Below are 15,157 nucleotides of genomic sequence, written 5' to 3'. Positions count from 1 at the left end.
CCTGATCCCATGAGACCTCTTCAGAGATGAGCCGCCTCTTGTGGATGCTAGCGTAATTTAGACCCATCCTGAACCGGCCTCCTCGTCCGGCTGCTGTGCTACAGTCAGTCTGGGTTCGGCTGTACAGGATGCCCTGTAGCTTTCGGAACGCACCGTGGCATTTTACGTCTCCTTCTCTCCTCCTCCTGACTCTGCGTCATGTTAAACGCTTCTCTGGGAAGCCTTCTCTGTTCTCCTCAAGCTGAGTCCGCTTCTCTGTGTTCTCGATATTCGGTGCTTATCCCCTATTGCAACATTTACCAAGATAGGCCAAGAGTCAGTGTCTCTTTTACTAGACTCGAATCTCTTTAGGGACCCTGGTTCAGCCAGCACCAAACATAGTGCTTGGTTTACGGTGGGTGCTTACTAATGTTTGTCGAGTGAATGAATGGTTCAAAGTATCTCTTCACTTTCTAAAAACCTTGAAGAGTAGTGGGCAGTAAAGCATTATGCCAGAGACTTCCCCCCCTCAGCCGGAGACCAGGTAACCCCAGTAACTCTAGTCCATGATAGCAGAGTCTAGAAAAATAACCATACAAGCCAGGCTGGACCCGTGAGAGAGATGCTGGAGAGTCTCAGCATGTCTGGGGCTGTGAGCTGTTTCCTGCATCCTTGAAGCCTTGAGATCAATAGAGATTAATTATTGATAAATTCTGACAGTGGATGCAGTGAAGGGGGTGTGCCAGTAATCCCTCCTGCCTGGGGGACCTTAATCCTCTTGTTGCTAACAACCGACTGGTTTGGGAGCAGTGAATTGGCTTCTTGAAATTCTGAGGAGGCCGTTCAAGGTTAGAGCACCAGACAGGAAGAGAAGCATTGCCTAGAGTCTCTCTTTCTTGCTAGGCTCTAATTTGTGGACGTCCTGGGCCTGCCCCTCCCCTGCTCCATAACAGAAAGGGCTGATGGGGTCTTCCAGAGTTGTGGCCGAGGTCCCATGGAAGCAATCCTCTGTTCCTCAGGAGCAGTGGACTCTACAGCAGGAGAGGATGGGGGAGCCAAAGTGGGTGCAGGGGGGGAAATGAAGCTCCTGGGCATTAGAAAAAATTAAGAAAAAGAAAAAAGAGATTTCTGTGCATTAACATTTCATCAACTGATATGCCCCGTCCTATCTGTGGGGAAGAGGCGCATGGCCTGGTCCGGTATCATGGCTGCAATCAGACATGCCCTTTACTACCCCAGACTGAGCTGGAGGGTATGGCAGAGGGAGAAGCATTCGTCGATCCTACCATGATCGCAGCGGACATTTACTAAGCATCTGCAAACATGCAAAGTAGTATCACGCTGGACAATGCGGAAGGTGAAAGAGACATAAAAACCTTCCAGCTACATTGAAGCATATCTTTTTTTTTTTTAAGATTTTACTTTTATTATTTATTTGACAGAGAGAGCAAGATAGCACAAGCAGGGAGAGCAGTAGAAGGAAAGGGAGAAGCAGGCTCCCTGCCGAGCAGGGAGCCCGATGTGGGGCTTGATCCCAGGACCCCGGGATCATGACCTGAGCCACAGGCAGACGCTTAACCATCTGAGCCACCCAAGCATCCCAAAGCATATCTTTTAAATTAAGGAAAAATTAAAAAGAAACATAGAACATGCCTTTGACTGAAAAAGGATAGTTAGAAAGATAGGAAACACACACTAGAATAAAAGTATTCCCGTTTGATTTCATCTAGAATACCACTGATTGTGAGCTGCACCATTATTTTATTAAATTCTAGGGAGGAAAAGCACCACTGGTTGAACTGACACCAAGTGCGATATGCATCCCAGTTCAGAGGATGTTATGTTAAAACGCGGGGATGGGGGGAGTAAGATTCAATTTTTAAGAATCAGTGAAATATGTATACAAGATAGCACACGTTAAGTCATAAATGAATCAAACAAACAGAAACCTTCAGGAATCCTTCAGGAAAACCCGTAATTGAGAGTTAAGGCAAAGAAGGCGACAACAGGAGCTGAGCCTGAGCCAAAGAAGCTTAAGCCTTGGATCGCTGAAGCAGAAGGAGGGCATTCCAGAAAATGGAAGCACCGAAATCGAAGCCAAACAGGCACGGTGGGATATGACGTTTTGTGCACAGCGAGTAGAGCAGTTGGGGTGGGTTGACAGTGAATGCAGGAACGTAGAGAGCAGGGGTGGGACAGGAGGAGGGTCTTCGACAAACCAGAATGCTGGGTAAACCAAAATGATCTGTGGGCTTATATCCTTCTCATCTGTGTTCTGGCTCTAAAGAGGAAGGATTCTGTGGGATAAACAAGCTGGAGTCCCACCATGTTGTCATTCATTCATTCATTCATTCATTCATTCCCCAATACTGATTGAGCATCCACTAAATTCAAGGTTCTTTGGATGAAATAAATGAATCCCATAAATTCTGCCTGTTAAAGGAGATAAGTCTTTTACTGAAATAACTATGAAATGGGTATCTGATGACACAGGTACAGAGAGGTCAAGTAACCTGCCCAGCATCGCACCGCTGGTAAGTGGCCGAGCTAAGATTCAAATCCAAGCACTTTGACTCTAGAGCTTACACTTGACCACTGGACACGCGGCATCTCTGAGGGCGCCGCGAAGCAGAGAGACCTTGGTGTAGCTCAAAGGGAAGAGTCTCCTTGGCTGGAAGAGCAGGGAAAGGATTTGATTTGTGTGCTACTCGGGGCAGGATGAGACAAGGCATGAACTCTGTAGGGGGGACAGTGAGGAGTAGATTGCCTGGATCAAAGAAATAATAAAAATTAAAAGGTTGTAAAGAGATCTTGAATGCCAGGGGCTTTAGACAACAGACAAAGGAGGATCCCTGATGGCTTTTTATCGGGGGTCAGATCTGTGCACTAGGAAGATTAACTTGCAAAAGAAAGATTAATTTGCAATCGGTAAGATGGATTATAGAGAGAAGAAACCAGAATCAGAAAGACCAATTAGAAAGTTAGTGCAATACTTTGAATAAAAGGACTTTTGACCCAGGATAATGCCAGAGTTAAATCATGGTCTTTGCTTTTTATTAACCTCAAAAGGTTACGGATGTACACTCCCCCCCAAACTACCTTGAGTCTTTGATCTATGAACTTATCTAAGGCTTCAGGAGCCTTCTTTCCAGCATGGCATACACTGGCATCATCTGTTCCGGAACAACGCCTCTGGTTTTCCACAAGCAGCACAGAGGGGAGAGAGTGGGGTAGTGGGATAGACGGGGACGCTCTGGGAGAGCGGGGCCAGCAGTTGCTTTCCCATTCTTGGCAAGCAAACGTGTACTGTCCCTAACTGGACTCTTCGCGCTGGAGATTTAGAACCCTCTTCCTCTCTCACCTTCTTTTCACCACCTTATACATCCTGAATTTTAACCTACTTTTCTATGCTAGCCACTCCCATCAGATGAGAGCTGGGAGAGACTCCTGTGCTCATCTCACCCAAACCTCCTGTCGCAGACGAAACTCTGAATCCCTGAGAAGGAGCAGGACCGCCTCTAGCCACACAGCCCGGGAGTGGTGGGGCAGGCCGAGGGTCCTCAGCCCCCTGCCCCGCACCCGTGCCTGCGCTCACCTCACATGGGCAGTCCCTGCAGCCACGGTTCCCGGGGCAGGACTTCATGACTTTGTACTGAGAGACAGAGAGGTTTGCTTGACTTCTCAGAAGGCACCTAACGGGGCACTGCGTGACGTCTGCGGGATCTCCCGGTGCCTTATCCACAGTCATCTCAAAAAGTCCTGATTGTCTAGTTTGCCTCATTAACAGTCTTTGCCTGATTAAGTTTTGAGCTATTTAATGTGGATTGGGAGACAAGGCTTAAGTTGGAGGCAGGGGCGATTTATAATCGCCAGATGCCTACTGGCAATTTCCATTTGGGTGATCCACCGGCACCTCACACCCAGCGCATTTCTTTAAAAACGCTCCGCCCTCTCTCTGCCTACAGCTGTCAATCACGGGACCGTGTTGTTTTCCCTTAACACCTCCTCTTTCCTTTCCTTTCCATTCCGATCAGCCTTCTGCTTGGAACTCTGTGCTGGGCTGTGATGAGATAGTTGGAAACATGTGTAAATAGACAAAATTTAAGAAGGAAGCCCCCCTCCCCAATTCCGTTTGAAATCTGCTTGCTTTCAAAACCTGTCAGGATCACAGGATTCTTTTAAAATGTTAGCTCAAGATCCAAAATTTGCCTTTAACCTTATTGGCTGCGAGGCTTTGGTTGTAAAAATCCATTTGTGAGCTTCCTGCTGTGACCCTATGCGTTTGCAAGGCACAGCCGCTCCGCAGTGGCTCCCCAGCTTGTGGGAGTCTTGGTGGAGGGCCTCTGTCAGGCCAGACAGATTCAGGGGAGCCGCCCTCATGCTAAGCTGGCCTGGATGCCACTAGGCAGGGTGAGGAGTAAGGACAATCGATCTCTGAGCTGCATCTCTGAACCCCTACTATATACAAGGCAGCATGAGCTAGACACTGAATGGATTCCTAAAAAAGTATAAGAATCCTCACCTCAAAGAGTCGGCCTGGTTAAAGTGGGAGAAGAGAAGGCTAGCGGCACGTGGCAACAAATTCCAGTTCAGGACAAGAAGTTTATTTTTTTAGCACCCATCTGATGTCAGGCATTAGGCCAGGTTCTGGATAAAGAGATCCAGGATAGTTTCTGACCACAAGGGGTTCATGAGCTTGAAGGGAAGGCAGCTAAGAAACAATTATAGTGCACCGTGATCCACGTTCCTGTGGGAGGCGTGAGTCCAGCACGCTCTGAGCGCCTAAACCAAGATCGGAATCATCTCTTTAATTATAGCTAGAGATGATCGAGCATGACTGCCAGGCACTGTGCTATGTACAATATGTCACTTTTTTTCTCATTTTATTCGCACAGTTTTTTCTCATTTCATCCCTACAAGAACTTTCTGGGTGGAAACTGTTTTTATTTCCAACTTTCGGAGAAGGAAGCCAAGGCCTAGAGAGGGTTAGCAGCTAGCCCGAGGCCCCTGTGTATGTCACAGAGTCCAGGGCCCCGTGTGCCATTGGCTGTCCTGCAGGAGGCCCAGCCTGAGCAGAGCTAGGGCTGGGTTGGGTGATGGGAGGCCACACCGACTGCAGGGCTGGGTTGGGCGATGGGAGGCCACACCGCCTGCAGGCTCAGAGAAAAGCGGGTGAAGGGCACGGAGGGGACAGAGAGCATGGCACACTGTAGAATCCAGCTCTCTGAACAGCTGGCATGGTCCAAGAAGGCTTCCCAGAGGAGGTGAGTTTTGCACTGGGCTTTGAGGGGCAGCCCGAGGGAACACGGCTTCAGCACAGGAGGAAGGCAAGGAAACAGAGAGAGGTGGGTCGTGGCAGTGGCCAGGCCAGCCAGTCTCTAGGTGAAAGCTGAAAGAGATCAAAGCCCGAGACCGTGAGTCTGGGAAGCCCTTGTGATATGGAGGTGGGAGGGGCAGAGCTGGGGCCATGGCAGAAGATGAGGTCAAGCTGTGCCCCCTGACCTGCTCTGTCCCCCCCTTCAGCCTATGCTCAGCTGCAACCGCACCAGCTCCTCTCGCAGCCGCCCTCAAAGCACCTGCAGCCCCAGTTTGTGCTCCAGCAGCAGCCCCAGCAGCCAGCACCGCCGCCGCCGCCACCGCCGCAGTCCCGGCCCGCGCTCCAAGCCCAGTCCCACCCCCAGCTCGCCTCGGTCCCTCCCAGCCTGACCCTGCAGCCCAGCCCCGAAGCCCACGCCATGCCACTAGGCCCAGTTACACCCGCCCTGCCTCTCCAGTGCCCCACGACCAATGTGCACAAGGCTGGCAGCACCCAGCAGTGTCACCCTCCCACGCCAGACGCTGGGCCTCATAATGGATACCCTGAGGGCCTGGCCCACACCCCTCAACGCAGGTTCCAGCACGCCTCAGCTGTCATCTTACAACTGCAGCCTGCCTCACCAGTGGTGAGTAAGCCAGTGCCGAGGGCCGGGGAACAGACAGGCAATGCCACAGTGCCTGCGTGGATGGGTCTTTGTCGAAGTCCTCTCTGGGTGATCCGGGAAAGCCCAGGGGCCCCTCCCAAATCTGGGGCTGGCTGAACCTTAACGTCCTTGCCCGCTACCCAAACTCCTCGGAAACAGGGGAAGTATCCGAGGATGTAGAGGCAATGTGTGAGCAGACGATCTCTGTCCTGTCCCTTCACAGCCCCAGCAGTGCGCCGCGGACGACTGGAAGGAAGCTGTACCTGGGGAGAAGAGTGTGCCGGAGACTCGGTCTGGCCCATCTCCACATCAACAGGCCATCGTCACTGCCATGCCTGGAGGCCTGCCTGTCCCCAAGAGCCCTAACATCCAGCAGTCCCCAGCTCACGGTATGAAGTGTAGTGGGACCCTCGGGGGAGGGGACGGAGTTGGCCTTGCTGGCCATCCCCTGGAACATTTCACTGGGGCATCTAGCCTGGGCGGGTAAACCACTGTAATCCCACATGGCAACAGGAAAGCCGGGTGGGTGGAAACAGAGGAGGGGAAATAGGAAGATGAACCAAAGGAAAAGAAAGAAGACTCCGAAGACAGAAAAGGAGAGAGAAAGAAAAGGAGAGTTGAAAGTTCTAGATCCAGACTCTGAGGCCTACATGGCACTGTCAGGTGTATCTGCATATCCATATGCCAAGTTGAGAGTTCAGGCAGGTTTCCAGTTGTCTCAATTCTCTGCTTCATTTGCTCTAAGAAGGAGTTCTTGAAATTGGAAATATGACAAACGGCTGCCGTAGAGCAAAGATATGGCAACTGCCGAGGGGCAGCCTGAAGGGGATTCAGAATGAGCTCGGCTCATGGAAAGCAGCTTTGAGAGAACTTCTCAGCTCCGGGATCCCCATCTGTCTGTGAGTGCCCAGTGACCAATGGTCTTCTCCATGACTGGGTTTCAGGACACTCTGCTGGACCCCTCTACCCTGATGGGAGAGTCACAGCACGCCCTCTGGGTCCCCTCTCTGCTGGTGTGCAAGCTTGGCCCAGAGAAGTGACATTCTGAGCGGTGGGCCACCTACAAGGCAGGGAGGCAGTTCCGGTCATCGGACTAAGTGTGTGCTGGGAGTCGGGGTGGGGAGAGCCAAGAGACAAAGAGTTTGGAAACTCAAGAAGGAGAAATGAGAAGAAAAGCACTTGGGTACAAAGTAAGGGAAAGGGCTATCAGTGTCATAAGAGGCAGAGGATGGAATAAGGAAAAGGAGAGCAAGAGAATGTGGAGAAAGAACATCAGGAAACTTAAAAGACAGGAAGGAGGCCATCCGTTCTCTTGGCACACTTGCAATAATAAGGGGTTCACCAGTTTGAAAAGCCGCCCATTCCATTGTGGAGTTGCTCTAATTATCAGAAAGTTGCTCTTCATATTAAGCCAAAACCAGCTCTCCTGGAATTTCCACCACTGCCTGTGAATGTCTTGTGAATTGTAACAAAGTCCATCTCCTGCAGCCTTTGTAGACAGTTACCATGTCTCTTTCCTCTCTTTCCCATTAAAAAAGGGAAATTCTCCAGGCTGCATATCTGAGACTTTTTTTTTTTTTTTAACCCATCCCACGTCAAGTCCTCCCATTCCCACCACCATCTGGTCATTCTTGTTTAGCCACATTCCACCTTTGCATTAATTCTCTCAAAGTGTTAGCCCCCAAATTAAGCACAGTAATTCCAAATATAAAAAGCCACTAGCCGCCACCGGTTGGCGTCCGGACCTAGCGTTATACGGCCCTCAGGCGGCAGGACTGTTTCGCAGATCTGCATGGTATGGTAGGGAGGAGCTGAGATTCGTTTGCACACCTACTAGGTGCCGAGTACTGTTCTAAGTTGTCCTTCCCTCACTCCTGATAACCCTGAGAGATAAATATTATTGTCCCCTGATTTAGAGGAGGAAATAAAAGCCTGTAGAGGGGCCAGGTCACACTGCTATGAAAGGGCAGTGTCCTGACTCTGGCTCCAAGCGTCTGCATCAGCATGACGCACCCAGAGCCCCACGGTAGCTCCTCCCCCCAGGGGAATGACACCATTGGCTCACAGAGCTCTGTGTCACCTGAATCCCAGAGGGTTGGGTTTGGGGTTTATTTTTTATTTTGTTTTTAAGGTTTCTTTTTACATGGATTGCTATCATTCCAGGTCTCCACAGTCTCAAATGTGTACAGTTTATACTTTGTGCCAAAATAGAGTTAATTATGTCTATTCAATGTTATCTTGTGAATTCAGCCAGTAGTTCCTGCCCAGCAAGTAAATAGTTAATAGCTAATATTTACTAAGCCCTCTCTGCCAGGCTTTATGTGTATTTCCTCATTTAGTTCTGACAGTAACCCTGTGAGGTAGGAAGGGACTTTTATCCCCATTTTAAAGACAGAAAAGCAGAGCACAGAGAGTCAGTGAGGGGGCAGACATGTTTTAGATCTGGATTCTGCGATTCTTTGTATTAACTCCTCTGCTTGACTTTGCCGTCTGTAAATCATATAGCACGTTCTCTTTGTTTTTAACCAATGTGCTGAGAGAAATGTTGACTAGGACCCGACTGAGGACTCAGGCTCTGTCTGCAGGTTGGTGATAATACACATTCTTTGTTCAAGAACTTGTTATCCAGTGACTCCTAAATGAACTGACATTTGCTTATCTTTCTCTGTCTTCTCTATAAAGCTCTCAAAAATCTCTTTCTGAAATCTATACTTAAAACAAGCCTTCTGTTCCTGAGGTGCTATCTCATGAGAGAAGTAAGCTTTGTACAGTGGAAACAACCGTGAACCACCCAAGACTTAAATATTTACCCATTCTGTCTATGTTCGAATGCCTGCTCTGTGCAAAGCACTGTGGGCTGGGAGGTAATACACAGAGAAATAAGGTCTATGCCCTACCTTCAAGGAGCTTAAGTTCTGCTGGGAAAGACGAGAAATGTACAGGAAGAAAACATACAATAAAACCCAAAATGTGATAAATGCCACAGAAGGATTATAGGTAAGTGCTTTAAAGTTACGAGGGAGGAGTTACCACCCAGTAGAGATGATCAGGATAGGTCGCCGAGAGGAAGTAGCGTTGTTCTAGAGCAGGGGTTGGCAAACTACATCCCAAGGGCCAAATCCATCACATTGCCAGTTTTTGTACACCATTTCATAATGGTTTTTACCTTAAAAAATTTTAAGAATCAAAAGAATACTTCATGATACATGAAAATTATATGACATCTAAATTTCACTGTCCATAAATAAAGTTTTGTTGGAACACAGCCGCACTTACTCATGGGTGTATCATCTGTGATTGCTGTCCTGTTACAACAGCAGAGCTGAATAGCTACAACAGAGAAAGGATATCCAGCAAAGTCTAAAATATTTGCCCTCTGGTTCCTTACAGAAAAAGTTTGCTGACCACTGTTCTTGAGTCTAGAACTTGAAGGATAAGTAGGACCTAGACATGCAGAGTAGGGGAAAGGACAATCTAGGAGGGACTAGAGGAAGTAAAGGTAGGGAGGCAGGAAAATGTGGGCCTGTTTGGGAAATAGAAATTGAGTATTCTATCCCGTGTTGTCTTTGTAAGTGTAAGAAGTGCAAATCAGAAAGGAGGAGGAAATGGGAATGTTAATGAAAGAAGACTTTGAAAATTCGAAAAATAGTAGAGGGGAGGGAAGAGGAATAGGAGAAGAGGGAGTGAAGTAAACAATCAGGGCATATAAAATAAACGTAAGACGCAGAAGCAAAGGAAAAGGGATGAGACCTGAAGGGGAAAAGCGGGGGTGGGGGCAGGGAGAATACGAATGCTAAAAAAAAGTAAAAGGCAAGAAAATGGGAAAATGTTGGGAAAAGAGAGACGTCAAGCATGGAGGGAGAAGTCCGTGTCATCTATTCCCGATAAAGCTGGGGGATGGGGCGGTGAGACGCGTGAGTCACCTTGTATCCCCCACAGCTTTCTAGCGTATCTAGTGAATGAATGTGCTTCGCCATGAGAATGCAGTTTAAAACAGTGTGGTTTAGGAAGAGAAGTAACATTTATTGGGCTCCAACTGTGTGCCAAGCACTGCGGGCAATTTGTGTAAATGTTCTCAGTTAACCTTCACAGTAAGCCTAAAGAGTAGGCACTATCCCCGTTTATGGGGGTGTAACTGGGTCACTTTGGTCATTACTTAACTTCTCTGATCCTCAGTTCCCAATGCGGAGAATAATGACTACTTGTAGGGTTATTGTGAAGCCTAAGTGGGAATGCGTGCACGGAGGGCTTGACACATACTAAGCACTCGATTACTGCTAGTCGTTATTATTATTGCCTTCGAATTGGCCGGGCGGGAGTCAATAGTCCGCCACGCCACTGGGGACTTCTGAAGGGCCGCGGGCAGACGTCCTTGCCGCGCGGCGCCCGCCTCCCTAACCGAAGGCCGACGTCCCTAACTCGCCGCCGGGCTCGGGGCGCCTTCCGGAGGGCGCGGGGCGGGGCCGGCGCGTCCGCACAAAGGAAGCGCGCGGCCCCGCTTCCGCGCCGGCGCCCCGCCTCCCGGAGACCCCGCCCCGCGCGACCAGGCCCCGCCCCGCGCCGCGCCCCGCCCCCGGCGGAGGCGGCCGCGGGAGCCCTGCCGGGACGCGCCGCATTGTCTCCGCGGCGGCTGCAGCCCTCGAGCGCCCGCCGCGCGCGCGCAATCCGGCCGCCGCCCGCGCCCCCGCCCCGGCTTCGCGCCCCCGCCGCCCTTTGTTGACGCCGGCCAGGCCGGTGCGGTCGGATGCGCCGCGGCAGCCCCGGGCCCCGGCTCGGAGGCTCCCGGCGGAGAGGAGGCGGCCCGCCCGGGCCCGGGACCCCGCGCGAGGCGGCGCCCGGCCGAGGGGCTGCGTAGGCCCCGCCCGGCCAGGCCCAGCCGGGCCCTGGACAGGTCAGTGCCCGTGGCGGGGGAGGGGTTCTCGCCAGGAGGGGGCCCGTGGCCGGCGCTCGTCGCACGGGAAGCCGGGCACCGCCCTCCGGTGCCACTCCCGGCCCGGGCCTGCTCGGCTGCCAGGCCGTGCCAGCCCGCGACTCTCGCCCTCTCGGCGCCTGGGAGGTGTTCTCCGCCTCCCCCCCCTCGTCGGGGACCCTGCCCGCCCCGCACTCCCCCGGAAGCCGCTCTGTCAACCTTGGTGTGCCAAACGCTTCCGTGTGTGTCCGCGCCCCTGCCCCCCCCCCGTCCCCGCACACCCCACCCCCACCCCATCACCGTCCTCCCGGGACGGCGATTTACCGGGGGATGGACGGGCCGTTTAGGGCCAGGGCTGCTGGCATCCGCTGCGCTCTGTTGGTAGGGGACTACCTAGCTTGGAGGGCCTGCGGCTTCGCTGGAGAGTTTTGTTTTTAATCTAGTTCAGTCTCACGAGGTTTTTAATTGGATGGAAAGGACAAGCTGTTCTGTGTCTGTCCTGTCTTCCATTTTTAGAAGAGCATTTTCTCTCTTTCCCATGCCAAATGAAGGTATGCTGAATTGTGGATTCTTTACATAAAAATCGGGATTTGTGAGATTTCTCTATTTAAATTGAAGTCCGCAGTGAGGGAAATAATTTTCCCAAGGTCAGGCTGCAAACTAATGGTGAAGCTACAGTCTGAACTCCTGGCCCCTGAGTTCTGTATGGCTGGATACCACCAGTCTGTACCAGTGATACCCCCACCATCCCAATCCTTTCCGTCCCTTCCCCACCCCCGCCTTGGATACCTAAACAGATTTCACTGACATACTTTCAGTTCTGATCAACTTTCCTTTCCTCCCTACTCCATACCCAGAATGTTCCCCTTCTTCCAGTGCGGTCTACACACACACTTTTTTTTTTCCCCTGCTTTACAAATCAGTGACAGCTTTCTCCTAGACATCTCCCATTCTAGGGCTTTAATCCCCTCCATTAGCATATTGGGCCCAGAGGATCCCTCGTTGTGAAATAAGCAACAGACCTAAATCCACCATATGTCCCCGATTTTTCTAGGACAGCGCCAATTTAAAATATTCCATCCCATTGTCTATCAGCCCAAGTGTCTCGATTTTTGGTTTAGAATATAATGTCACTTTAAGTGTATCAGACCCTGCTGTCCTGGCCTTTTCCAGCCATTTGGCTCTGGGGCATAACTGGGTAATCCAATTATCATTCACCTGGGATTTTTCTTCCCCTCCTGAGTCAACCCAAATGTTGGAACTGCCAGGATTTCTAGGTGAGTCTGAAAATTACAGGCTAATGAAGCAAGGAAATGCCTTCTTGCCCCTGTATTTCTCCCCCGCTCCTGCCCTCCCCATCTTTTATTCCAGTGCAGGGCAGCAGACCTGTGGCAGTGTCTGTTGATGAGGGCTTAGGTATAGGTCGCAGGGGTGTAGGGCTTCGTATCATTTCGCCTGTGAAATAGGAAGAAAGCAACTTACCATGTTGGTTATAGGGCAGGAGAGTCTGTCTGGAATCTTAAAATACCTGCACAGCTAAGTAGTTCTGGTTTCACTCAGATCAACACACTTTTATTAGACTCCTGCTTCATATAGTGCTAGGCGCTTATAAAAGTGATTTTCCCACATAGCCCCCAACATCTGGACCGGTGTCTGGAAGTACCCACACTTTTGAATCAGCTGAGAAACTGTGTTTCCCTGTGTTGCTGTACTTGAATTCCAGCCCCTGCAAGGCAGGAACCAAAGTTCCTGGCTTGGCTCATTCACAGGGGCTGGCTTGTTTCACAGAGGCTCCAGCAGATGGGCAATGGTGCTCTTTGGCACCTGCCCTTTCCAGGCCCTCTTCATCATGTGCGCCCTGCCCACCCAAGATCTGTTTCCAGGCTTGTCTTTACACACTGGAAGAATAGATGCCTTTTTTTTCTCCAGCCTTAGTCTTGAGAAAGTAGGTAGTTTCTTGGTGTACATTTCTGTTGTTCTCGAGTTGGTTTCTGTTATCCAACTGTGTTTGCTTGAGCCATCTCTCCAGTCGTCACTCCTCCTCCTCTTTTTTTTTTTTTTTTTTAAGCTGCTGTCTTACTGAGATGTGGCACATAGATGCTTCAGGAATATTGGTATTCCATCATGTACTTAACCTCCCAGCTTTTTCCACTTCTCTTCCAGGTCCTGACTAATTTCTAATTTATGTCTGTCAGGCATACCCAACGTATATTACTTCCACTTTCCTCAAAGTAAGGCGGAAACTCCAGCTCTTCTTTCTGTCCCAGTAATGATTCTCCTAGCTCTAGGGCGGTCAGCCATTGTCTCTCTGCATTATAGTGGAGGATAAGCTTTTAGGAAGGTGTTGTTATGCTTCTCCAGATATATCTCCTCTGTCACGGACTTTCTAGTCTAAGCTGATTGATCCCGAGACTTCTCTTCCTGCCACCGGGCCCCCTCCCCCATCTATGACCCTGTGCCTGTTACTTGCTCTGGCTCAGCCCCAGAATCCACTCTTTTTCAGACCACATCCTTTTTCCTGCCTTACTCATTTCCTGTCTCAGATACTTTGGATCCTTTAATTCTGATCTTTCCAAGAGGAAGAGAATAAACTAAGAGAAGAGGAATAAGTGGATAGATGATCTTACAAAATCGAACTATTCTTTCTCGCTCTTACGTAGGCTGTCCCCTCCCTAGGTTTTCTTGTTTAAGAAAAAAAAGAAATGGTGAGTGTCTCAGAATTAAGAACCTCTACCTGTGAGTCCGTGTCTTTTTGCCTGTGAGTCCATGTCTTTTTGTCTTTTTTTTTTCCCTGTTGTGAATGTATAAAGAGGATGACTTAGAGTCTTAGACTCTTCCTCTATGTCTCTGGCCTCCTTTGGGCTGTGGGCCTCATGCTAGGCATTTGGTAACCACTTGCAGAATAAAGTTCAGCCACTTCCTATCAGAGACCTTCACTTTCAGTTCACATGGATCAGTAAGCCAAAATAAAATTTAAATTTAAAGAACCGGGGAATGGGATGATGGTTCCAGGCCTGGTAATGCTGCTCTGCACTCGTATGATACTTCCCAAGGGTTGTTCCCCCCCCCCCCCTTTTTGTGTCATTCCAAGTTTATAGTAAAGTTCTCCCAGCTTTCAGGGTCATGTACTGTCCAGACAGATTTGGTCCCATCCTCAAAAAGATTCTCTTCTGAAAAGATACAGCTACTAGAGAGGAGAGTAGGGAAATGAGAATAAGGAGTCTTCCTAAGTGATAGTTTCTCTTTTATTCCCTTCGTTTTGTGCCATTTTGCAACTGGAAGATGAAGATGATGACTTTTCTGTGGTCGGGAGGAATCTCGCCAAAGTGGTGGTAGAGAGATGCTATTGTGTTTTCCACCCCCGTGGAAAAGCAGGGTGAGGACTGGCTGCCTTATGCAATCTGCCCCCATGAGGCCTTTGTGCCAGTAACAGGAATGACTCTCTCTGCAGTGACTTGGCACCTTGTTTGGTGGAAAGCAAAGCTGGCCTACCCCTCAAGGTAGATGTATGAACATATGTAGATTTATATTTTAAAAGTTCTTATGGCATGGTTTAAACTATAATGTGAGTCACCACTTAAAGATTCCGAGCATGTTTTCTCTTTTAAAAAAAAAATCAAAAAGTGGGCCTGTTGGGACGACTTATTCACATCTCAAATAGCTGTAGGTTTCATTTTGAGCATTAACTTATTTCAGAATTTCAGTTTGAATTACCAGCTACATCAGACCACTGATTTGAGAAGCTCAGAGGCAAGCCATGCTTGGTTCAGCTTTATGACATTTGGGGAATTGTTAGGAAAATAATCAACCATTTGTTTATCCAAGACAAAAATCTTAGAGATTCTGGGCTTTTTCCCATCAATAACAAAAGTAGAGTGTGATTGACATAGTCAAGAGACGGGCTGTTTTATAGTTAATCACGAGTTATACAATTAAGAATGTTAGATTTTGGAGAAAGAAAGTGTAGTAAGAAACATAGCACATAATTTAATAAATTGTTGTTGTGTGATTCATTGTAAGACCATCTCCAGCCAGCATGATAAACTTAATAGGGTTTTTTTTCCCCTTCCCCTTCCAGATTATTTATAGTTCGTGAAAAAGGATGTGCTTTCCTTTTCTTTCAATTTCCAAATGATTTTTTAGTTTAGATAAGTCCAAAAGAAGAGCACGTTCTTTCGACGTCGCCAAGGAAAGGATTGTTATTGAAAAGGCATTGCCAGTTCTGAGAGAAATCCAGATGTTGAAGTGAGTCTCGGTTTGCTATTAGGGCTGCCTTTAAAGCAAATATCTGCTTCCTGGATGGTTTTCT

The 15,157-nt window shown here is 49.2% G+C and overlaps 1 protein-coding gene across 3 annotated transcripts in view; it reads left to right on the top strand.

Annotated features, from left to right (window-relative positions):
• The window catches only part of PHC2 (polyhomeotic homolog 2), a 110,151-nt gene that overhangs the window by 73,332 nt on the left and 21,662 nt on the right, over positions 1-15,157 (top strand). For 2 of the 3 annotated variants that reach the window (XM_048221707.2, XM_057305139.1), the window contains exons 8-9: positions 5,503-5,921; positions 6,163-6,328. In XM_048221707.2, the coding sequence (XP_048077664.2) occupies positions 5,503-5,921; positions 6,163-6,328 (585 nt within the window). Of the gene's footprint in view, positions 1-5,502; positions 5,922-6,162; positions 6,329-10,594; positions 10,831-15,157 lie in introns of those variants that run through there. The other variant, XM_026516737.4, reaches the window with a different exon arrangement.

Source organism: Ursus arctos, unplaced genomic scaffold, assembly GCF_023065955.2.
Source record: "Ursus arctos isolate Adak ecotype North America unplaced genomic scaffold, UrsArc2.0 scaffold_32, whole genome shotgun sequence".
Taxonomy (NCBI): domain Eukaryota; kingdom Metazoa; phylum Chordata; class Mammalia; order Carnivora; family Ursidae; genus Ursus; species Ursus arctos.
Note: the sequence above shows the minus strand (reverse complement) of the source record. Positions and strands in the feature narration are given on the sequence as shown.